General features: G+C 41.3%; 1 protein-coding gene across 1 annotated transcript in view; it reads right to left on the bottom strand.

Moving 5' to 3' along the window:
* TDRD3 (tudor domain containing 3) overlaps window positions 1–26,415 on the bottom strand; it is a 231,149-nt gene that overhangs the window by 145,350 nt on the left and 59,384 nt on the right. The window contains exons 2-3 of the mRNA XM_069972316.1: window positions 7,049–7,133; window positions 2,911–2,976 (exon numbers count right to left, since the gene is read on the bottom strand). Coding sequence (XP_069828417.1) covers window positions 2,911–2,976; window positions 7,049–7,133 — 151 coding nt within the window. The remainder of the gene's footprint in view (window positions 1–2,910; window positions 2,977–7,048; window positions 7,134–26,415) is intronic.

Here is a 26,415-nt window from a genome sequence, read left to right as displayed (position 1 = left end):
GGAGGGGGGGGAGGTTTTGTTTCTGTTTCTCTCTGTGTCAGGGCTGTTATCTGATGCTGCTGTCAGAGTCTGTACTCTAAGTATGGATCTGCAGGGAGGGGGCGTGTCCAGCAGGAATGCAGAAATAACTCAGAGCCAGACAGAGCTGTAAGGGCATAATCAGCCTTATGTATTTAAAAAACTATTTTAGGTTATTAATGTATATTGCAATAATTGTTATCATGCCCTAAGCTAACTAAAACTGAAAGGTCAAAATATTTTATAGTTACGCTTTAAATGCAGCTGTCATTTAAAAGTTTTCACTTGCTCCAGAGGACGTATAAATTTTTGCACCGGCGCAGGGCTGGCTTTACTAAAAGTTGTTCTCCTCTTAGTAAGTGCGTCTGGGATTAAAAGGGGCAGGGCTTTAAGACTGGTGTATAAGTAGACCAGTCTTGATAAATGTCCCCCATAGTAGTCAAGGGAAGAGAAGTTGCAGATGACTTCAGGCGCCAGTTACACCACCCCAGCAGTCTGTGTGGCTTTTATTAGAAAGGCAACAAAAAGTTCCTTGGCAATTGAGAAAGCACCCTTGAGAAAGTCCTTCTGACGGAACGCGTGGGATGTTCTGTCCTGACCTGTCCTGTCCTGATCCTGCAGTGGCAGCAATCTATTTTTGTAAATTGCACACTGAGATTAGCACTTGCACTTTATGATTGACATATTTGGTCTATATTTGGTTTGTCTTATACTTATATTACTGTGGTATGGATTTATGCAGTTTACGCTATTGTTTTCTGTGATCTTTTTGGTGATGGCTGCCACTCCTGTTACTTGTTTGGTTCAATTAGGATTCACTATGTTGAATCAGAACTAGTGATCAGATATGTATTGGAAATTTTAAGTGATTTTAGCTGTTTGTCCTCTGCAATTATGTATATAAATAGTGTTTGATACTTTCCAATTTTATGTTGTGAGGTGTAGTCTATTTCTTCCAACTCCGTTGTTGTCCTTTCTATGCTCTGTGTAAGGGGTTGTGATGACTAACATTCCTTGATCATCGCTTTCTTGTGCCAGTCCATTTTTTATAATTTATGACAATAAATGCTTCACCCAACCACTAAACATGAGTTTAAAAAAAGTTACTGTGTTATCATTCATATTCTATGAAAAAAAAGGACAAGAAAGCAAGAATTCTGCCGGAGTATGTAAATTTTTTTTAGCACAACTGTATATGTGATAAAGCAGTTCTAAGGCCCCTTCCAAACATCATAATTAGACTGTCCACAATTATGGATCCGTAAGTGCAGACAGTATAGTACACATTGATTTCTATGGACCCTTTTACACATCTACTGTATAATTGCTACTGATCCATCTATAATTGCTACTGATCCATCAAATACTTTCAAACCATACGGTCCGTTTTAACGGATTCAACTATTTCAATGAATGGGTCTGTGAAAATGCAGATGGGCACTGATACACATCCCTATCCTGTCCATAACTGCATGTCCATAATTACAGACAGGATTATTATGATGTATGAATAGGGCCTTAAAGTGCGCAAAGTTTTGAAACAATAGAATAGAGTCTATGGCATGGGTGGAGATGCGCGCCGCCGCGTGGGGGTACAAGCGACGGAATCCACCGCGGATCATACTCGGGAATTCCGTAGTGTGCACGCACCCTTTAGGGTGGGTTCACACTGAGGAATCTAGACGTATAACTCGCTGGGGATTCGTCGCGTGCCCCCGCACACATCATCGCCCATGCCATAGACTCCATTCTATGGTAGTGCAATTCTTTCAGCGGATGGCGGAATTCACCAAACCCTAGAATGGAGTCTATGGCACGGGCTCATGATGGAATACAGAAACCTGCCATTTCTTCACAGTAGCTTTTACACCAGGGAATTACTTGCTGCATATGATATCTAATTTTACATAAGATAATAAAAGTTATGTTTTAATAAAATTGTAACCTCCCTAACTTTTAGTAGGGAGACCCTCAAAGTGAAGCTTATTTTATAAAATCTAGCATTGCATTATACATATAAAAAAAAAACGTTTTAGCATCTAATTGACAGCAAACAGTTGGCCGTAAACAGTTAAAAATAAAAGTTCTGTGTATTTTTTCTCCTTTTTTGCACGTGCTTTTAGCTTTATCAAGCACATTTGTGACATGGCTACCATACTATAACAAATCTGACAGTTCATCTGTTAAAAATCAAGAAATTCAACACTGCACAAGAGGAGGTGGCATTGTGCCCCTTAAGGTTCCGAAACCAGTTGGTGCTCCTAATCCAGAAAAAAGGAGATGTGAAAATGGAAAATAAGCTTTCAAGCATCTGGATTTCCTGTGCCCACACAGTTCTAATGAATGGTGCTTCTGTTACATTATGAGATTTATTTTCAAGGCTGTATAAACATGGGGCATGTGGCCTGCTTGTGTACCCTCCGCAGCCCCTCTCCTAATTATCCAAAGTAGTATACTTGTCACGAATCCAGTCAAACCCTGCAGCCCCAGCTGATAAACAAATAGAAACAGCTGGGAACACGCAGCACACACCGAAGCCGCTCACCGCCAGTCAGCTCTGATTTACTTCACAAACTAAATCCTCTCAGAAGCATTAATAAAACACTGGTGGTGTGCATCCTCCATCAGCTCCGCACAAAGACAAAGCATGCAGGGGGAACATAATCAGTCTGCTGCACCAGCCACACACAAGAGGTCAACAGCACCGCCATGCAATTGTAACACAATTCCTTTTATAAACTCCCCAGAGAGATGACCTCATATAAAGAGTCTACAATTTATAAGGAAGGGGTGAAAATAAAAAGAAGATTCAGTTTCCCCTGATGTAAGACACAGCCGTGACAATAAGGATATGAAAAAGAGGAACAGAGAAAAAGCCGGACTGCTTGTTACCTTCTCTACTTTTCCTCCATTGATGTCGCTGGGGAGAAATTTCTTTCCGATGCTTCTAAGGTCTGTCTGAAAAATAGAAAAAAGAAAATGTACAGTAGTATTGTGCTTTGGGAAATGGCAGAAAGCAAGAGGCAGTCAACCATGCAAGTATATTACACAGTAACAGATAACACAGGGAGAAGAATGATTTAATAGGTTTCATTTGTATCAGCGTTCATTTCCTCAAGAGCACAATAAGAAGGGAGTATAAAGCAGCTGGCAGAGGGATGTGGTGCATAGGTACTAGGAAAGCTCCAGAAGAGGCACACATCTTCCACATTTACATGTCAAAGGTCAAGTGTGTCTTACTTTGGGCATTTCTGGGCCACATACATCAGTATGCTTAATTTTTATTAAACTGTATAGAATAAGTTTACTTTGCTATTCTATAAAGGTGCATGTAGTAAAAAGTATACCACATTTGCCTGAAATTTTTTTTCAGCTTAAAAGAGAATGTACCATCGGGTCCTTTCCCGAGCACCGCCCCCCTCCAAGTGTGGTGTTATCTCCTACCCCCGTGACGTGGCTCCATTGATTCTAGTGGAGCCGCATCACACAGGGAAGTGGGTTTCGTAACACTAGGGGCTGGCGGGCCTGATGGTGCAACACAGAAAGGCTTAAAGAGCAGAAAACAAGGATTTCTGCTTCCCCGCTCGTGTACTAATGCAGTAAAGCAGAAATCCCCTTGTGTTGTGCTCTATAACCCCTTTCATTATTGCAATATGTAAATGAAGTTTGTTTCATGCGGTGCAACAAAGACAGAGTTAAGCCTGAGGACACAGGGCATTTCAGCTTCATTAGACAGCACAGGAGTCCCAGGCTTTTTTTTTTTTTCTGAAAATAATTTTTTTTTCCCCCAAAAACAATAAAAAAATAGCCCAGTGCTACCACACACTAGATATTTAATTGTTGATGGTGGTGCAGGAAGTTTTACCTCATTTGTTATTGATGGCCTATTCTAAGGGGACATAACTTACCATTACAATACTATCAGTCACGAGTATATTCCTAAACTATATATGTTTACATATGCCAGAGGTGCACAATCTGCCGCCCACCAACTGTTGCAAAACTACAATTTCCATCATGTCTGGATAAATAAAGGGTGTCCAGGCATGATGGGAATAGCGCTGTTGTAACAGCTTGTGGGCTGCAGACTGTGCACCCCTGACATAAACAAAGTGAAATTGCATATCAGGGCACTACATATAGTTAGACTACCCAATTAACTATATGCTTAACTTTAACGTAAAGGGGTTACCGTGGATTAAAAAACACAACTCCATTTACATCAGTGGAACTGAGCCGCAATACCACACAAAAAGTGAGGATAGGCGTATCGCTGTTTTTGTAAGAAATTAGCTGTGTTTTTCTAATCCTGAATAATCCTACAAAGAATTATTGACAACCTTGGTAGATTTAAAAATAACAATTCTTTATAGAACTGTGTTACGGCCACAAAGTGGTTTTCCAGACAAAATGTACTGATAATAGCTCATCAGCGAAACAATCAACAAAGCTGGTCTCTGCTCATTGTGTAGCAGTGGTATTGTGTAACTGCAGCTCAGGTCCTGTTCAAGTGAATAGGATACACTATGAACAGAGACTAATAGTCCTTTTACACGGAACGATTATGGTTAAAATTTTCGCAATAACGATCTTATTGGAGCGATAATTGGCTTGTGTAAATACAGCGAACCAGATGAGATGGGCTTAAGCAATCTTAAAACGACCGCAATAATGATTTTTCTAAATGATATATTGTTCCGTATAAACGTTGATAGTTATAAAAAACACATCATTAGTTTGAAATAGTTAATCGTTCAATTGGGCGAATTATCGCTCCGTGTAAACAGACCATTATTCTGCTCACTGTGTAGTATGGTGTTGAACACCTGAATGTCAGCACCCTGCTAATCAGTTACTGATGAGCAAGCCTGTGGATCTTTCATCAGTACATTTTACCTGAAAAAGCCCTTTAAGTAATCAATCAGGTTCTGATCCCAGGGACATTCACACCAACAAGCAATTAGTAGTTTATCCAGGCACACCTTTACACCTAGCTGTGCCAAGCACTACAGCTCAGCCCCTTCTTTATCACTATCTCAAAAAATATTGATTACTACACTAACTCTTTATAAGACCAATATTCAGCTATAACCAGGTTATCTACCCCAGACAAGCTAACATCATTACTAAATGATCCATTAAGGAATGTTTCAGAAAACTTTTGGGTTACACCAAATTAATAACCTTGTACCCCTAAACAGAACATCTAGTTTTCTTACTTTTCTGTATATCTATGATATATCATTCTGTATTTCTCCAACCCACAGCACTTTCCATAAATAATTCATTGACTGATTGGAGTGTACTATACAGGGGAATCGAGGAGAAATCACAGCTATTCTCTGGATGCCTTAGGCTAAACCATTCCACTTATGCTCCCAGTGTGTGGTCTGGACACCGGTACTCAAACAAAGCAAAAAACAAAGTAAACGTTTCATATGATAGTAGCACTAAATGACTTGTGTGATAGGCATTGTGAGCTATATTCTTGTTTTGCTGCTTGAGGTTCAAAGTCAGTAAAGCATAGAATGAAGCCAATAGCTCAGCTGAAGCTCAAGTCATTTGTACTAGAATACAATAATTAACATAAGCAGCCGGCATCCAACAGAGAACAATCTGAGCTCCATAGGAGATGAAGTGTGATGGGACAAGGGTTATTAAGTACCCTTCCAGCTTTTTATCTGGAAACCCGTATTTACATAGGTTTAAAGAAAACTGATTAATTATGTTTAATAATATTATCTTTTATCACCATATTCCCCAAATAAATCATTTTCATAGCACTGTAAAAGGAGGTGAAGTAGCTTTTTAAGTATTGCAGCAGTCGGCCAGGTGGATGCAGCGATTGTCCAATAAGTAATCAGTATCAAAGTTACTTATCAGCCCTAAAAATGTACTTTGTAAATCTCCAGCGTTGTATGTAAATTATACTTATCTAGGCATCAGGGTGGTCCTCAGCAGTTAAGTATTCATGACATCCTCTGTAAATCAAACCTTTCTGGAAGCTTAGGCGCTCAGGGCCAGACCCTCATGACGCTGCAGGCTCCTACATGAAGAATCCCTCCCAGAGAGGCGTGTATACAGAGGATATTTCCTACCATCCGTGACTACATCAACAATAAGGACAACCCTGGTGCCTAGATAAGTATCATTTACATACGGCACTGGAGTTTTACAAAGTACATTTTAGTGGCACAGAATTAACAGTGATATCGATGGCTTATTTTTTGGAAACAGGGCTACAGAATATATTACACTAAATTTATAGCTGCAGAAATGCGTTCTGGTTATTAATTCTCTATAAAATTTATAGGTATATACAGTGGTACCTTGGTTTAAGAGTAACTTGGTTTAAGAGCGTTTTGGTTTAAGAGCTCACAGTTTTTCAAAATTGTGACTTTGTTTAAGAGCATTGCTTTAGTTTAAGAGCTCCCTGTACTGGGTGGGAGCGCAAGTGGGGGAGGGGCATGATCTGCATAGCGGGGTCTACAGGCCTGTGCTCTGACCCAGGAAGTCTGCTTCACCCTCCAAATCATTGCAGATCCACTTCAGGCTGGGGCTTACATCAGGGGACAGGACTGTGGAGGTAATCTCTTCATAGCTGTAACCCCTCTCTCCCCAGACAGAGAGTAATGTATGTATGTGCCCACATCTGTCCTGCTCATTCCTTCATGCTCCCTGCAGTCTCTGTCAGCCCTTGTGTTTCCCATCCTCTCCATTACTGTACAGTAACTTATAATATCACATATTCTGCTGTTTCTGAATGTTTGTTTCATCTGTTTTACATGTCATTCAGAATATTAAATAATTATTTTTGGGGTGTGGAACCAATTGTCTGCATATCACTGATTTCCTATGGGAAAATTTGCTTTGGTTTAAGAGTGGATTTGGATTACAAGTACGGACCCGGAACGAATTATGCTCGTAATCCAAGGCACCACTGTATTTTATACTGGTCAATGGTGTATTGGCCCTAATATTCCGACTACCAGCTCATGACTATTAAAAGCAAAGGAAAATATATACTTACATTGAGAGCAACAAGTATAATAGCACTTTTATTCACTTTTTCTGAGGAACCTCTACAAGCGTCAAAGCCCTCTTCAGAAAGATGCCTGTAAAAAAAAGTTAAGATCATTCATTATAAAACGTTCCTCAAGAAATCTATGAAGAAAAATTAAAACATTCAATAAATATAATGAATTAAAAGGGACTGTCAGGTGTACGTGAGGCAAAGAGCTGTATACATTGTCAGATAGAGGTACCTTTGAGGCAGCTGTTTTTTCTTCCCAGCTGAAGTGTTAGAGGCTGTCCAAGGCTTCTGAAGTGGTAAAGACTGGTTATGGACCCACCATCTGATAGATCAAAGGTATATATATGCAGCTCTATGCCCTATATACCATACAGGTGAAGGTGCTCAACCTTTTAGTGAATTCGGTTAGGGTAATACCGCAATTCTCGTTGCAAGGGGGTTCACACAACCAAAAGAGTTATACTGTTGCACAGTCACTGAATGGGGTTGCACAGATGGATTTCTTGCAACAGTTGTCACAATGCGACCTTATTCACTGAATTTTACTGCAATGCAGATCCCTGCAGTGGGACATGGTGATACTTGTCATGGCCAAAATTGCCATGTAGCCCTATCCTAATCCGGAAAGCTTATTTCTGGATAAACAGCAAGTGGGCCCTCAAGGCAATCCTTGCTTCCTATTTATTAGTTGATGAACTGATTAATATTTTTTATGAAGTGAGCCAATGTGTAAAATATTTTAATTGTATTACAACACTCAATCATGACATTTGATGTTTTTCATCAGCAGGATCACTCCATTAAATGTTGGCGTTTTAGTTTATTCATACTAGTAAAGACATGCATTAATTTTAATAGTGCTAGTTCTCCCCCCTCTTACCCAGCGGTCGCCCATATTTCCTCCCCATTTACACTTAGGCACAGTATCCAGACTACAGTCCTAGATCACAGCTCTGCCCTAGTGGAGCAGAGCTAAAAAGCAGCCGAGGAGCAGATCTGGTGTCAGCAGGAAAGCATCACCTATAGACAGCAGCGCACACAGTAAACACTTTAAGGGTACAAACACACACACCGGATCTGCAACAGATTTGATGGTGCAGATTTGATGCGGAGTTCAGTTATTTAGATCAAATCTGCTGCGGATCTGCTGCGGATCCACAACAGAAATCTGCTGCGGATCCGGCAAGTGGGTTTGTACCCTAAGGAACTCAGCAACAGGCAAAATCAAAAATGTATTGAGAAAATAACAAAATTAAGATATTATGTAGTATACTGTCCTACATGTTGTAAAGCACATCAGAGCTATAGAAGTCTGGTTTCATAACACAATCTACCAGAATCCAGAAGCAGTAAACTCAATCCTAACACAGTGAACAAAACCTAGCCAAGACTGTCATCACCTAGTAATGAAATACACCACACCTGACTAGAAGCAGCCATCAGGGACCCTCACATCTATCATTATGTCTTTCACAAAAGCAGTGTTAAAAAAAATAGACGAAAATCTAACTTTGATTTTAAGCTGCAATAAAACCCTGGGATGAGCTGCAATTCAATTGTCCCGGACCTAGATTACAGTGTACAGTCGTGCTTTAGAGAGCCAGACTATTACAAGGTGAGAACGTCCAAAGTAGTGAAACCATTCATATCTCAGCTATTTTTACTTCTTCCCTTTTGTTTCAACTTCTACAGAAAAAAAAAAACCAAGATTTCAGATTGTTATTGCTGGTATTGAACTGTGCCTTTCAGTGGATGTATTTGCAGAGACAGAAGATTTTTTTGGGCCATCTTGTCATAGCTTCCTACTTGGACACAAGGCAACAGAATATCACATACGGACAGGTTTACATAGTTTTCCTGCTGTTGCAGGAGTCATTAGTAATTTCACAAAGTAACACTAAGTAAGAGTATTTGCTTCAAAACAACTGTAAAGAGGTTATCTGCTGCTTAATACAGCTTAGAAGCTAACCGAACCTATAAATATGAGCAGGCTAGCAATATAAATATTTATATTAAATATAATATAAATTATTATTTTGGGCTGAAAAATCTTAAACTGTGGTACCCACTACCATTTCTGTTTTGTCCAAAATGTCCATCCAGCTTGTGTATAAAAGGAGAGGCGTGTGCAGAAGCTGCTGGAAGAAGCATGGGCTGGAGGCCCCAGGGGTTTGATGTTACTTATGGGAGAGGAATGAGGCCAGGATGGACCAGGGTGATGTCATAAAGCAAAGAAAGTATAAATCAGATGTGTACCACATACATATATGGAAAGGAGAACAAATGTGCTGTTTTTAGTAAAGAAGCTTACACCACTGTACGGTTTTACTTCTCTATGCATCTGATATCATCCTGGTTTCCTCTCTGAACTGTGACCCTGCGGTTGTCATGCAGCAGTGCAGACACTTTCCCACAATACCCCTTGCTGCATGTAAATTGGAAACCAACTGCTAGTTTTGAGAGCAGCATTTAAGTAGTTAACCAGCGGGATCCAGCAATTGGCCTGCGCCAGCTAATAGCCACGATACCTGGCTGCTGATAGCAGCCAGAAGCAGCATGATTCAGAGCGGGTTCAAGGAGTGACCCCTCTCTGAACCCCCCTACCCGCCCCAGGACATACAGGTATGTAATGGGGCGGGTAGAGGATAATGTCATTGGCTTTCTCCCAAATCTGCATTGTTCCTCCTACACCAAACTTTAGGGCCAGTTCACACAGAGTATAACTGTAGGAATTCAGCGACATAACTCTCAGCCAAACTCAGTGTAACACTGGCTGTCTATGGGAGGGCTTGCGTGCCTACTCTCTCCGCTCTGAAGAATTGACATGTCAATTCTTCCGAGCGGAGAGAGGAGGCGCGCAAGCCCTCCCATAGACAGCAAGTATTACACCGAGTTTGGCGGGATTCCGTGGCGGAGAGTTTCGTCGTGGAATTCCGCTAGTTTTACTCCGTGTGAACTGGCCCTTGCAGTGGACACGAAGCAGTCAGGCAGGTAACATTCTCCTGGCATTCATCAAATTCAGACTGAGACTGCCATAAGAAAGCATCACATAAAAGAAAACATTTGCACTGCCTCAGGAGTCCAGTGGCAGGGTGCTTCATGCCACTTCATCCAGCGCTTGCCACTGTGTTTTGTGATGTAAGGCCTGCATGCAGCTGCTTAGCCATGGATACCTAAGATATACAACACTCATAGCACAGTTTCTATGACAATTTTACTGCGACTTTCATGCGCTTTGTGTCTCAGCACTCAGTGACCCTGCTCTGTAACTTTACGAGGTCACTTCGTAACAGAGCTGATGTGGTTCCTAAATGCTTTCACTTACCAATAATTTCCGTATTGGAATAGTTGCATCTAGAGATGAGCGAGCTTGCCAAAAGTTTAGGTTCATATAAACTCAAACATTCGGAATCTGAATCCCGTTGCCTGAAGAAGGTGGATGCAGCCTACCTAGAAAATACAGATACAGTTTATGGCTGCATCCGCCTTCTCCAGGCAGCAGAATTCAAAGGCCAATTAAATCTGAACTTTTGGCTAGTTTGCTTATCTCTAGTTGACTCCCATTACAGTAATGAGCTGGAATACAATGAGCTGTTTAGAATGATCCATTCTTTCTCAAACTCTTGTAAAGGCAGACTGTACTTGGCAGGTGCTGGATTTTATACATGTGTGCCAACAGGACTGAATAAAAGCCCTGAACTCAGCGATTACCAGGCTTGTCCCAATACTTTCCTCCATATAGTATATACTGTAAGTGAAGCAGTTGGGTAACCAAAATGTTCAGAGTCCTAATTAAAGTGACCAAGTTAAATAATAATTTAACTTAATAACAAGTGACAGGACAACAGAGGCAGAAAAGATGTGAAAAGATGTGTAATGTTTGCCGTTTACATTACCATTAGCGCATTAACACTTTACTACTCAGTGAAGAATGGAAAACGTTTAACACCTAAGGAGCAGACAGATGCTTTACAGCTAATACTGCTAATTGGTCACAACTACATCTGCCACACATGCGGAAACTTCTCAACTAGCATTCTGTCTCACAGCCCAACTGGAAGAGAATTGATCATTAGTATATATCACCATCATAAATGTAAGTAGGGGAGTTCATTTATAAATGATAAAGTAATGAATTGATAGTTTACAATTAAATTAAAAGAAGCATATTTTATATATACGGTTTGAGCAAATTATATACCAACATCCTGGCATTGGTTTAAAAAATAGCCTAGTGGCATTAGTATCAGCCATAGGTGTGATGTGCAGCCGCTCCTCTCTCTCCATGTCGTATTTTATATACACAGTGCAGCACAGACTAGTATTAAATTAAATTAAAGTGTCACTGTCGGGGTTTGTTTTTTTTTTTTTTTTTTTTGCAGAAATCAATAGTACAGGCGATTTTAAGAAACTTTGTAATTGTGTTTATTAGGCAAATATGCCATTATCTGCATTCATAAAGACTTTTCTCAGGTCCCCTCCCTCCTCTTCTCCATTCACTGCAAATTATTATGAAATCTCGACTGTTTTACATCAGTCATGCCCCTGTCTGTTCTATGGAGAAGGAAGGGGGGAGGAGGGAGGAAGGAGATTAGTCGGCAGCAGAGAACAAAAGATTACACAGCCAGAGGTGCATGAAAGCTGCTATTCAGAGGTAAGTGCTGACTTCAGAGGAGATAGCCTGGTGATGTAGCTGTAAATTAACTCTTTGTTGTCCTGTTTTGGTGCCTTATCTCCCTCCACCCCTCCCCTCTCCATAGACAACCATGAACACAGGGAGGCGGGCTTTAAACTGCTTTTTCATGATAAAAATGTATTTTTCGCCTAATAAACCTAACTACAAAGTTTCTTAAAATCGCCTGTACTATTGATTTCTGGAAAAAAAATTAAATGATAGTGACACTTTAAAGTTGAGGCTGTTATGTATGCCCGATGTATACAGTTTTTGATGTGGCATACATGTTTTTTTTTTTGCCATCTTGATTCCTATCTACCCTCTGATATGGTTCTTCTAATGCAGCCTATATACTAAACAAATCACTGTACTACTAAAAGCTTGGGCCTTACAGCTTGTGACCAACATTTGGTCAACACAGGAATAAACATGGTGACTTTAGTGTCATTGACCGCAAGTAAATTTTTGGGGCCCACAGGTATCTGCAAATTTTGTTGATTTCTTCTTGGTATTGTCAGTACTTTTAGATTACCACCTTGCAAACTGCATTGCTGTTCCTGCTTTTCCTAGCTTCAGTTGAAGTGGATGCAGACTAGTCTCCAATACACTATATAAACATGAAAAACAATACCCTGCAATCATACCTCTTTGTAGCAAACCTTCATACGTTCCTAGAGCAGTACTGAGCAGTCCAACATGTGAAGCCAGCATTTTCTCTAGTCAGATGCCTTTCAAATTGCACAGGCTGTTTCTCAGTTCTTCCTGCTCACTCATTCCCCTCGGCCCACCTCCCCGCTATAGGCTATAATAGGCAGTGCAAACCCATCTTCACTTTGCTGTAGAAGGTTTTATAAGTCCAGAAGGAAGCCCCTTTTGTCTAATAAAATCGATTACAGACTTTCTTATATCTGCGTGTTGTTTCTTTTCTGCTATGTGACTTTCCCATGTTGCTCTGTAATGTCCTGTACTATTACATACACAGTTCTGTTACGCATACATATTATTTATAACACAGTCATTCATTTTAATACAGTACATACAGGTCCCTACCATACTGTACTTCTGTTGTAATTTTCTTCCTCCCCAGCATGTGAAGTCTCACTTGCCCACATTGTCATGGAAGGTCCTGCAGCTTTACAGAACCTTAAAGTGTCACTGTTGTATTTTTTTGCAGAAATCAAAATACAAATTCAAAAAGACTTTCCCCAGGTGCCCCCCCCCCTCCTCTCTCTCATTCACTGCTCATTATCAGAAAAGTGTATCTTGTTGCATCAGACATGCCCCTGTCTGTTCTATGGAGAGGGGAGGGGGGAGGAAGGAGGAGGGAGAGTAGTCGGCAGCAGAGAACAAAGGATTACACAGCGGGAGCTTTGTAAAAGCGTCTATTCAGGGGTCAGAGGGTCAGTGCTGACTTAAGAGAAGATAGCCCAGTGATGTAGCTATAAATTAACTCTTTGTTGTCCTGTTTTGGTGCATCATCTCCCTCCATCCCTCCCCTCTCCATAGAGAACAATGAAGACAGGGAGGATAAATAATAAATAAATAAAATTAAACAACAGGTACACTTTAAATCTGGAGCCAGCTAAATTATTCATGGAGACTTGTAGCTGTTGTAGGAAGCTTGATGCGAGGGGCACATCATATCCTCACACCCAGCTTCCTCTCCAGTTCAGCGCTGATCTCACAGAACAAGGCTTCCATATACAGGTAAACTGATGCATGTTTCATCAGACTCTGCATTTACAGCAGTATTTTCCCTTAGAAGCACAGGGAGCTTATATCTGTACATATGGGCCTTGATGGAGTCTATATGCCAAAGTATAGAGGCTGTAAAGCTCTGCACTGCTATGTGCATGCATTCTGTGACGTAGACTTGGCTGTTCCCAGTGGCCACTCTGATACCATGGGAAATAAAGGAAGTTATAAAAAGTGGTCAGAGGACAGAAACCATTGCGCCCCCCACTAGGGAGATTAGCTGGATTCACGTAGCTAAAGAAGGATCACCCTCTAGAAAACACTCAGTGATTTCACTGCTAATCTTTATTTAAATAAGCTAAACATTCCCACAAAAAGCTCCCTGTTCATTTTGTAGGAAAGGTCTAATTTTCCTTCAAACAACGTGCAATTATCTGCAGAAATGTCTATTAATGAGGTGTTAATTACTGTATTGGGATCCAAGCAGAAAACCCCTCCACTGTAAACATCCTTGTTACATAAAAAAACATGCAATATGACCTTCTACGTGATATGCACTAGCTGGCCGTGTGATTTACAGTTCCTGACAGAAATAAACCTGTTCTGTGCTCTTTCTATAGAGATGAAGAGCAGGCTGGCGGTGGGAGAACATGCATGTATGCATGCCCCTTGTAAGCACCTGCATCGTGCCTGGGAGAGAATGCTAAAAACAACTGGAGCTTTCTAATCAGTTCCCCTGTGCCCCTCGAAGCCCACAAGTGAGAGGCTGAAGAGCCGAGCGGCCCCTGAGAATGCTTGTTTACTTGAACAACCAGCAAAAACACAGATTTCCCTTTTTCCCTAATGAAGGGCCCGGACTTGTAACCTGCCAAATCCAATTATTCCTCTCTGAACTAAAAATAAAGGGAGTGACATGTTGTTTGCTGTAAAAGCTGACAAGCTCATTGCATATTTTATCTAATTAAGCAAGCAGGTAACAACATCGCTGGTCAATGGGAGGTAATGTGTGCGGTAATACTAGATGCCTGCTGCCTAAATCCAATGCTTTATACAGTACACTGTGTTAGAAAGAAGATAAGAAATCATAGACATCTGAGAGAGAACATAAATGGCCACCACTTTTCTCCAAATATGACCCCCCTGAGATAGGCAATAAACACTAATAGTCCCACAGATGATTGGCGGGGATGGACCATATATTGGATTATGTTCTTAATGGACAGTCATTATCTAGAAGCACATAAATTATTACAGTGCCAATGTAGTAAAAGAGTTTAGACAAGAAACAAAAGATAACACTTTAATTCAGCAACAGACTATGCATATATTTAGGGATAAAAGATCATGTGAAGTCTCAGGAGACCAAGGGAAGGACAGCGAGAGGAAAAACAATTATGACAACGATACTTGCATATGTGCCTTCCCGATAGTCCTCTGAGAAGGTCTCTCTCTGGCATAGTCCGTTTGGTAAGCTTGTCTACAGGCATCTAATAATCCAGAATATCTTTAGCACCTAACAGGTCCTTTTCTTTGCTGTAGCCATCCCTTATTTGCTCCTGTCCTTTATTCAGTGCCGAGAAAAGCAGCATGCAATAACAACGGAGTCTTACTCAGTAAAAGCTAAGGGAGAATTCTCTTTCCCTGCGGTGTGCCCCTGGTAAGTGCAGTGCCCCCTTTACTTTCATGGTAAAAATATGTTTACTATCAGTAGCGGATGATGATAGGTCTGTTTTGGGTGGTAGCCTGGGGCCCTGAGCTCCTGGGGGGCCCATGGCTGCCCAAAAAACATATACTTTCAGTAGTGTATTGCCTCCTGGCTGCAGATCTGCCGTAATTGGCAAAACATCACTGCTTTTTTACTGTCATTTTGCACAAATCAAGGCATCATGACATTATTTATCCTGTACTATGAACACCAGGCTAGTGTTGCCATAGTTACAGTGAGATGGGGGGGGGGGGGCAGTCTTGGTAAACAGCCCGGGGCCTATGGTAAAGTTATTCTGCCCCTGATTACTATTGTAGCCAAGAATGAGGGCAAGTGTAAGAAACACTGAAAAAAATATGCCAAAATAGCACCTGATACATGACAGGTAGACGTGTTGTCCGACAGATACCTCACATACATATACCAGAAGTATGGGACTGTACAACAATATACTGGCATATATCTGCCAAAGGCCACAATGTACAAAACAAGAAAGAAAACACCTATATACTGCAAGGTATAAACTGCTAATGAACAACACACTAAAGAAGGCCAAAAAGACACTCCTCCATGGCCTCCATCAAGACAATGAGGGGGAATATGGCTGTCATGGGCACCAGAGAAGGTGGTATGAATGCAGTCTATGTAGCATACTGCAATGTGCTTTCCTTTCCACAATTCACGCAAGTCTTTAAATATGCAGAAAATATAAGAAACATGTTTTTTGTTTTTACTGTTCTTCTAATGTATGCCCTGAACCGTATTCATTTCTATTAGACGACATACATTTTAGTTATTTATGGGACTAACACAGAAACATACTTTTTGAGAGCAATACATCGCCAGGGTCATTTGACATAATAAATGAGCGCTTTCCTCATATTTCTGACATTAGCAGAAGTTATAGCTAAAACTTTCATTATTGGCATTATTAGATCTGAGGCAATGGGGCACACTGGTATCATAACTTAACATTTCCCTGACATGAGCAATCACACCGGCACATAAGATTAAGCAGTCCCCAGCCATTGCCTACTTTAATCAACCCTGCATTAGCAATATTATATTTAGATATCCATAAAGTCAGACTTTCCAAGAAGTTATGATAGACATAAAATAGAATCTTTAAAAAGAAACAAAAACCCTGAGATGACCACTCTGCCTGCCGAGCAGGACTCAATTAACTGGCAGGAATAAAAGTTTTACTTGCTTCACAGGTTTCTCAAAATTTAACAGAGCCAATAAAAGTTTCATACATTATTTAAGAGAACCTGCAAGAGCAAGCACTTAGTGCTCTATCCGATCAATCAGGCAAACACCGCGTACGACATATACCGTCTATCCAGAGATAAGCACATTTTAACTACATTTTCCATTTTATCCATATGTAGAACGCCTCCGGTCTGGAAAGACTTAAACAACATTTCTATTAGTCAATATCAAATTTCTCCATCTAATGGGTAAAACTATTTTTATTTTTTTTTTACTTCTTGAATAAATCATTAAACGTTCAAAGGCGTTACATAACCAGTAATAACATTTAATACATATGAATGATTCATAAAATTAACCACATCTGGTGAGATTAGATTTTTTCAGACGCACTACAGATAGACTTTAAGCAACTGCCAGGGGAAATAAGAGGACTTAATTCACTGCATTACCCAAAATATCACCTTTACATATTTAAATAGCGATGACAAAACAAGGCGAGTGGAAAACCTGCAGCTTAGCCCTCAGTAAACAGTGCTCCTGCACATCATCCATCACACTGAACGTGTAGCAGGAACGTGCTTCCATAACAAAGTCCTCGGCAAAGTATTACAAATAACACCCTGGCTACGAGACAGCATCCAGGGCAGGAGATTTCTACTTCAATCACTCACTTGCTGGGCGACATTAGCAGAGAGCTCCTTTTATCCTGTCTTATACACATCAACAAACCCCAACGTGGTCTGTGGCTGCTGGAGAGGATGATGTCAGAGGGTACTCAGTGTCCCTCCAGTGCCCTGTGTCCCTCAGTGTCCCCCTGCCATCATCCTCTCCAGCAGCCACAGGCCGCACAGCTCTGGGACTCGGGTCATGACATCACCATTTTATCCAGGAAGTAAAGCCTTGATGAAGTAGTAAGTGCAGGGAAAAAAGCACTTTATAAGCAATTCCTGTAATAAGTGTATATTGGGGATTTGTAGAACTTTTGGGGGGCAATGCAGTACTTTAGTAAAAATTTTCGCCGGACTTCTCTTTCATGTGTAATCACAGGGTGCGCGGCGGGTAGTCATCTGGGCGGCTTCCAGCCTGTGTGTAGTCACCTCTCTTTGCCAGTCACCAAGCTCGTCGGAGATGATCGACAGGCAATATCCACCATATCCTAATAGCATATCTTCATGAAATGCCTTACAATGTATCACTCACAATGTATCACGGACAGATCATCCGGCCGCTACTTAAGTAGTGGCCGGATGATCCAGCCGGGGTCATGGAACGGCCGGTCTCATACGTAGTGTGAACATAGCCTAGAACCCCTAGAACCTTTGGCTGCCACGGCATTATGGAATTATAGTTTTGCAATAGCTGGAGGGTCGCAGGTTATGTACCTCAGCATTAGAGAGTTGTCTGATATAGTAAAATGTTTGCCCTTTAAAAATTTACCCCTGGTCATCTGAGCTGCAAGGTAAACAAGTGCTTCTGATCCCTTACTATACAGATGGCTTACTATCAGCCAACAAAAAACAAACTGCAAATGCAATGTAGTGACACATGTGGCAAAATTTCTGCAGATTTTCCACAGAAAAAGGTGGTTGAGGTTTTATAAATCCCCATCTATATACTGTAGAAAGAAATATGCAGTGGAAATTGACCTGTACTGAAAATTGTTAACAGAACAGATCAGCTTCATGTGGCTCGACAGGCAGCAAGAAACAGGGACAGGCTACCTTTTTGCAACACAGTGGTTCACACCGGCACTATGGCATGGCACACTATGGCATGTCATAGATATCACATGTAAAAACAATCTCTTATGGAGTCATAGGAGTGGAGAACATTCCTTATCCACAAATAGAGAGAAACCTGTCAGTCAAGCACAGCAGTGTGGAGAGTGGCTGTCTAGTACAGTCCCAGTGACTCAAAGCCCCATGCCAAGACCTTTTTGAAACTGCATTTTCTGGGAGGCTCTGGGTTTATCATGCAACTAGAGTCTTGACTCCCTTCCTGCAGGGCCCTACAAGGTTTTTTCCCGGTAAAAACTGATTTTTTTTTTAATCATGCTGCCAGAGCTACTGGGAACATAAAAAGGTGTATACTTACCCATCTTCCTCCTCCGCAGCTGACAGTTCCCAGAACGCCCGGTGTCTGCTGCTCTTTTCTGTTTTAAAATTTCAGCTGATGTGCCGTGCAGACAAGAAATGACCGCTCAGCATAAGCACTAACTAAAATGGCATAAACCAGAACAGTTGTTTTGGCTCAAGAATGGAACAGCCAGATGGACGTGTCTATACGCATGTTGGTGTTTTTTCCTGCAAATTTTCTTTTGAAATCTTTGAGTCACATAAAGAACCTATCATGTGATTTGTACTGAAAACAAGGCGAGGTATGAAATGGTAAAATTAAGCAAAAAAATGCATGTACTAAAATACACAACAGAAAAATACCAGAAAAAAAAATGCTAGGAATTTCCCCCCCCCCCCCCCCCAGGTAAAAAATAAAATAAAATAAAAAAATCGCCATGCAAAATGTGTGTCTGAAAAAAGACCTGTATGCAGCTAAGTGTATATAGACAGAAAGATACACAGTGTATATAGACACAAGCACACACGGATACACCTTGTACTCAGCAAAGTCTATCAGCTAGGACCAATAGGACTATTGCGATGTTCTAAGAAACAACCTGCACAAACTAACAGTAGTAATACAATTACTATAATACTAATAATTTCTAGACCAAATTATAAGGGGGAGCAGCAATTTTTATGTCACACCGCAACATTGATTTCAGATATAGGAGATTCCAATAATTGGCCACTACTTTATAAAAAGAAATCCCCAGATATAAAATGGGTGCTGTGAAACCATACAGTGCCATCTTGATTTAGATCAGTACAAAGAAGATACTGCACATTGCTGTAAATGTGCTTGTAATACAATGCAGTGGTGCAAAAGGTGATCGATTTCAAATGAGAGAGCTTTCCTCATATACATACAAATGAACCGCTGTCAATCTATGCAACACCCTGCCAGCAGGCGCAGGTTCCATAGATTTACACATTAGCCGTGTTCAGAAGTGCAAGGCCAGAGGTGGCCATAAGATGGCAGTGTTGCCCCACTTTAGTGAACATAGGGAAAGGATTTTATTAGTAACAGTCACTGTCATTTTGTTGTTCACAAAAACAATCTAGACCACACATAAAATTTCTTACAGGATATCAAGATATTCCTTGAAATTGGAAAAAGGAAATGGTGTCAACGTTAACTATATATGGCACATGCAATTCAATTGTACATAATATGGTATAAAGGACTTTTCAGTGCCTTGAAGATACCACCTACAGCTCTCAATAATGGCTAAGTATCCACCTTATACATACAACCTGGTAGCATATAACAAAGTGGAAAAAAACAGTGTATGTTAATCCTGTACCATATACATCAGGTATCTAGTGAGACCTTTGCAGTGCTCAACCACTTGCTGCAGGTCTAGCACCTAAGACACCTAGGCAAGCAGTGGAAAGTGTCAGCCCGTAGTGAGGCTTGGAAGTCAATATGACAAGATCCATAGTCATAAACTGACTACCGATTACAGGGCTTCTTGGCCTCGGTATATGGCACATGCATTTGCACTTCCACTCACAGCATCTCAAAGATGCATTTTCATAATAGAATCCCAGTAGGCCTGGTTCACACACAGCATTATGAAGCAGTTTTACTGCTGCCTGCAAATATGTAGTCTGTAAGCAGAACATTTATATGAACACATGTGAGGGCGGCCACACATTTCTCATATAGTGGCTACTTGAGGGAAACTGTTGTATCAGAGTAGGTTCACATCTGCATTTATGAGCTCAATGTGACACAAGAGATCTGAGTTTGCCACCTACTTTGCACCACTGCGTTTGAGGTTGATTTTCTGATTGAGCATGTACAAATGTCCCCTGTTCATAAAGTAATGGACTGAGAATGAATGTTAATTTTCTATTAAGGTCAATGTGAACAGATGTAAATGAATGATGCATCTGCTTGCACCACTTTATCATTCATTTAATACAGATCCATTTAATAACATGAACAGATCTATAACGAATGGGGGATCAAACTTACATGTGAATAAGCACTAACACGGAACCCATTAGGGTTGGGGAAGGGACATTGCCAATAATTCTAATATGCCGCAGTAGGGATCATGAACAGGAGTTCTGCATTTTTCCATTATACTCTGGCACAGATAAAACACTAAAAATGTGCTGTAAATCTGCCACAACTGGGGAGATTTACTAATACAGTCTAATAATTAAGCACAGATTTAGAGTAGGACAGCCCAAAAATGCACCAGATTACAGAGGTTCATGCTGTTTGATAACTGTGGCACTTTATTTAGGGTACATTCACCCTGAGGAAAACAGGCAGTAATTCTGAGCGGAATCCCTGCTGCGGACTCCCCTCGGAATCCCGCCTGCCTCAGTGTCTCAATGTTATGTACAGAGCATCTCCGCTAAAAGAATTAATATGTCAATTCTTTGAGTGGAGGCGCCCTATACATAACACTGAGAGAGAGGCAGGCAGGATTCTGAGCGGAATTTCCGCCTGTTTTCCTCAGTCTGAATGTACCCTTATTAAGAAAACTAGTTGTCGCACATTCTCACAAAGAGGGTGGGTTCAGACTACGGAATTCTCGTGCATAAATTCCGCTGAATTCCGTCGCTAGAACGCGCTCACGGCCGATCGCCTTTCCGCCGGCTCCATAGACACCATTCTATGAGCAGACTGATTCCACTATCCGCCGAAAGAACTGACGTGTCAATTCTTTCGGCAGAATGCGCCCATGCATAGAATGGTGTCTATGGCACGGGTGGAGTGGCGCACGGCCGTGAACGCGTACAGGCAACGGAATTCGCCGGATTTTATCCGAAAGAATTCCATAGTCTGAACACACCCTTAGGCTATATTCACACTACGTATGAGACCGGCCGGGTCACGAAACGTCCGGTCTCTGCCCGGATCCTCCCAGCCGGCACTTAAGTACTGGCCGGATGATCTTTCCGGTAGCAGGTTTCTGATGCAGGCGCATCCGCGCGCCCGCATCAGAAACTCCCACAGCAGACAATGATGCAAGCAGCCGACGCCGCTCGCTTCATTGTGTGAACTAACATGTCAGTTATTTACGGGTCCGCACGGGATCCTAGACGGGAGCGTATAAGATGTGTATATGCTCCGGCCACGATCCCATAGAAATGTAGGCAATGTTCCACACTGCATAAAGTACGGCCGTTGTTGCTGATGGCATCAACGGCCGTACTTTTATGTAGTGTGAACATAGCCATACAGTGCAAACTTTGGTGCACAGTGGTGTGCAAACCACACCTCCTCTGCTGCTAAGCCACACCTCTAATCAGTGTTATACAAACCAGAATATGCGTTATATTTTAGATTCTTCAAAGTAACCCTCTCCTCCCCCTTTCGCTTTGATGACAGCATTGCTCACTCTTGGCATTCTCTCAGTCAGCTGCATAAGGTAGCCAACCCGGGATGGTTTTCGGTTAAAAAGGTCTGTCTTGTCAAGGGCTAGACTGTTCCCCAGTAGGGTTTTGAGGAGTTTAGTTAAACGCAGTAAGCAATCCCTATTAGCAGCACCTCAGTGATCATGTCATCGATCAAGTGACCACCAAGACCAATAAAGGTAGCATTTTCCACACACAGATCAATGGCCACCATATGTGAAAAACTGGAGTAGAAATTGCATACTCTAGGGTTCCCTAGCAATCTGTGAAAGCTGAGCAGCTGATATCTGACTGCCGATCACTCAGGTAACTGACTTAAAACTTTCACACAATAAATACAAATTACATGGTGAAACCCATACCATTGTGTGTTTCTAAAACACGGTGACAATAAAATGTTTACAGATGGCAATAAACAGCAAAAGTTTGCATCCATACTACAGCCACAATACTGGGACCTCCAATGGTTCTAGTGAACCAAATTTAAATCACTATAAAACTCTAACGTAATTCAGGCTCTGCTCAGCAAAGCAAAAGGTATTGGAAATGTAATACAAAAACTTTAATGTGCCTGCGTTATAACAGTCCTTGTTTACTGCAGTCAGATATAGAGTAGAGAAGGTACCAGCTCTTCACCTCTAAGGAATATTAATATACGAATGGTGTACACAAGCATGGATTTCAACCTACGCAAAAAAAGTAATCAACTGCACTGACCACAAGCAGGATTTCTGACGGAGTACCATCCACATGCTACAATGACAGAAAACAAGCCGCAAAAAATTTTCAGCACAACTAGAGAATCATCCCACTGACGGCTCACATTTCCATTTATAAGAAATGATAGTTTTATTACCAGGGACCAAGTGCTCGCTATGGGTCACTTCTGCCGAAATATCTGTGCTTACGGGACTAGAAAGATGCTAATCACAGCGTGAAGAAGGCAGACAATCTAATATATTTTTGATTACAGACAAAGCACATCACCACTGCAAAGAAACACATTCACTTTAATAAGGATCCACAGGATGTCACCCTTGTAACGTGTTCCTTCGCTAACAATCCCTCTCTGAATCCAAGGGAATATGGTTTGATAAAACTCCAGTCTCCAAGGTGTTTCAAAAACTTGGTGCCTAAGTTTTAATGAGAAGGACTATGCTTCGTGGTTACAAATTTAACTTAGAGTTCACCTGTGTAATATTATTGAAGTACAGAGACATCTTCATGACTTTCAGCTTTATCTACAAATTGAAGCTAACAAAGGAAGCCTTTATCGGAGAGAAATTCAAACTTCACATGGTGTATTACACTAAGCAAGCCTTCTGCATGGCTTCCAGCTGTGCCAAACCTATTGTGCTCTGAATACGTGGATGCACACATACATATCCATATTTACTAAAAAGCAGAACATCTTTTGCATGTGCACAGCTATTTAGGAGCTCATCAATGCCTCTAAACAGGTCTACAGTTCATCTGTAGCAGAAATACAGCAGGAGAGAAGGATAACAATTCTAAAAAACTTGTGTTAAACAGCACAAAAAAAAAAAAAAATTAAATTCTACCAGAAAAAGTTTTGAAAGCAAAAAAATCTTATCTTAAAATAGGATGCCAGCGGAATCTCACAGAAAACAAATTATAGATAAGCCATAAATCACTAATTCTAACAAATGTATTAATACTACTAATAATTTGATCAGGAGTACAAACTTACCTCTCCTCGTGGCCACGGCGAGCGGCGAGACTGGCCTTGGGATCCCTGCCGAGCTCACTGGTTGGCTGAGCGGCCAGTCTATCACAACTCGGGGGAAAATGCCTTCCGGCGCGGGTCTTGAGGCCGGTCCCACTGCTCACCACGGGCAAGGGGAGAAGTAAATTCGTACTCCTGACCCCTCCCACCCATGCCAGATTTTAAAATCGTTCTGACTATCTTAAATACTAATTCGTTATAGCATTTCAATGTTCTCTTTATCATTCTCTTTTATCTGCATTTTCTAAATAGGTAAACATAAACTTTAGAATGACAATGAGTTTGCAACTTTGAATATTAAGCCAGAAATGTTCCAGAATTTGCTGAGAAGCTACAATCAAAAGACTAGTCCACAGATGAAAAAGCTTCTGATTTAATAAAAGGATGAATCAAAATGTCATTTACATCATGTGAACGACCATGTGTCTCTACCTGTAACACCACACTGTATTCTCTACCTGTAACACCACACAGCACGCTGTATTCTCTACCTGTAACACCACACAGCACACTGTATTCTCTACCTGTAACACCACACAGCACACTGTATTCTCTACCTGTAACACCACACAGCACACTGTATTCTACCTGTAACACCACACAGCACACTGTATTCTCTACCTGTAACACCACACAGCACACTGTATTCTCTACCTGTAACACCACACAGCACGCTGTATTCTACCTGTAACACCACACAGCACACTGTATTCTCTACCTGTAACAGCACACTGTATTCTCTACCTGTAACACCACACAGCACGCTGTATTCTCTACCTGTAACACCACACTGTATTCTCTACCTGTAACACCACACAGCACGCTGTATTCTACCTGTAACACCACACAGCACACTGTATTCTCTACCTGTAACACCACACAGCACGCTGTATTCTACCTGTAACACCACACAGCACACTGTATTCTCTACCTGTAACACCACACAGCACACTGTATTCTCTACCTGTAACACCACACAGCACGCTGTATTCTCTACCTGTAACACCACACTGTATTCTCTACCTGTAACACCACACAGCACGCTGTATTCTCTACCTGTAACACCACACAGAGTGCTGTATTCTCTACCTGTAACACCACACAGCACGCTGTATTCTCTACCTGTAACACCACACCGCACGCTGTATTCTCTACCTGTAACACCACACAGCATGCTGTATTCTTTACTTGTTAGGCTGGCTTCACACAGCCTTAAATTTTCAAAAAACAACAACCATAAAATGTCTTTTTTTTTTGCAATGATGCCAGTGGACAGATGTTAGCTGGACATCAATGGAATACATACTTTTCGTGTGGTGTTTTTCTCTCCTCTCTGGCGTTTTTAGGCTCTGTGACAGTTTATCCAAACGCGGCATGCTGAGCGAGTGGCATATTTTTCTTCAAACTGTGGTTTTTCTCTCTAAACCCCTAGACGACCCTGGGCGTACCCGAACGTCCAGCGGCTGCTGGGGGAGTCCAGAGTCTGCGCGCCAGCCCCGCTCTGAACTGCCGCGATCCAGGGTGCTATATGTAGCCCGGGACCGCAGCTATTAACAGGCACGATTTGATCGCCGTGCCCGCTATTTAAGTATTCAGATGCAGCTGTCAAAGTTGACAGCTGCATCTGAATACTTATTGCAGCCCATTCCCTGATGTCTAGTGGGCGAATCATCGCTCCCTGGCGACACGATGGAGGGGCGATACCTGCATCCGACACCGTCCGGTGTCTGCACAGTAACGGCGCTGATCCCGGCTCAGCACTCTATTACTTTCAGCTGCAGCAGCCTGCCTCTCTCATTGATCTATGCAATGTGGATATACTAACTTTTCCCATGTTATACATAAAAATAAATACATAAATAAACAAAAATGTTTTGCTGCTGTGTGCGTAATCGCCCAAATTATTAATTTATTTAATTCCTGATCACGTACAGTAAACGGCGTAAGTGCCACAAAATCCCAAAAGTGCAAAAGTTGCGCATGTTTGGTCGCATCAAATCCAGAAAAATTGTAAAAAAAAAGATCAAAAAGTCACATATGAACATTTAAGGTACCGATAAAAAGTACTGTACACATCAAGGCGCAAAAAATGACACCTCACAAAGCCCCATAGACCAAAGGATAAAAAGCACTATAAGCCTGAGAATAAAGCGATTTTAAGGAACATATATTTGTAAAAAATGGTTCAAATTTTTTAAAAGCAATCACATAAAATAAAAGTTATACATGTTACATATCGTTGTAATCGTAACGACTTAAGGAACATATAGACAGTTTTTCTTTGTTGTTGTTGTAGTTTTTTTCAATTTCACCACACATTGAATTTTTTCTGGTTTCGCAGTGTACTTTATGCCAAAATTGAGCCTGTCCTTGCAAAGTACAATTAGTGGCGCAAAAAATAAGGGCTCATGTGGGTTTCTAGGTGAAAAAATGCAACTGCTATGGCCTTTTAAGCACAAGGAGGAAAAAACGAAAACGCAAAAATTGGAATTGGCCCGGTCCTCTAAGGGTTAAAGAGTTCAATTGAATCCTTCTGCTTAGCTCAAAAACACCAAAGGCTTAAAAAAGCCATTCACACCTAAAGTCCTAAACCCGTGAAAAAAGGCCAAGAAAGTCTTTTCGGCAATTTTTTTGGAGGCCAGAAAAACTCCACACAAAAGCTGTGTACGAAGTCACCCGAAGGGTGCGTTCACACCTACAGGATCTGCAGCAGATTTGATGGTGCAGATTTGATGCTGTGTTCAGTTATTTAAATGAAATCTGCTGCGGATCCGCAGCGGAAAATACGCTGCGGATCCGGTAAGTGTGAATGTACCCTAAGGGTGGGTT

Source organism: Dendropsophus ebraccatus, chromosome 5, assembly GCF_027789765.1.
Source record: "Dendropsophus ebraccatus isolate aDenEbr1 chromosome 5, aDenEbr1.pat, whole genome shotgun sequence".
NCBI classification, from domain to species: Eukaryota; Metazoa; Chordata; class Amphibia; order Anura; family Hylidae; genus Dendropsophus; species Dendropsophus ebraccatus.
Note: the sequence above shows the minus strand (reverse complement) of the source record. Positions and strands in the feature narration are given on the sequence as shown.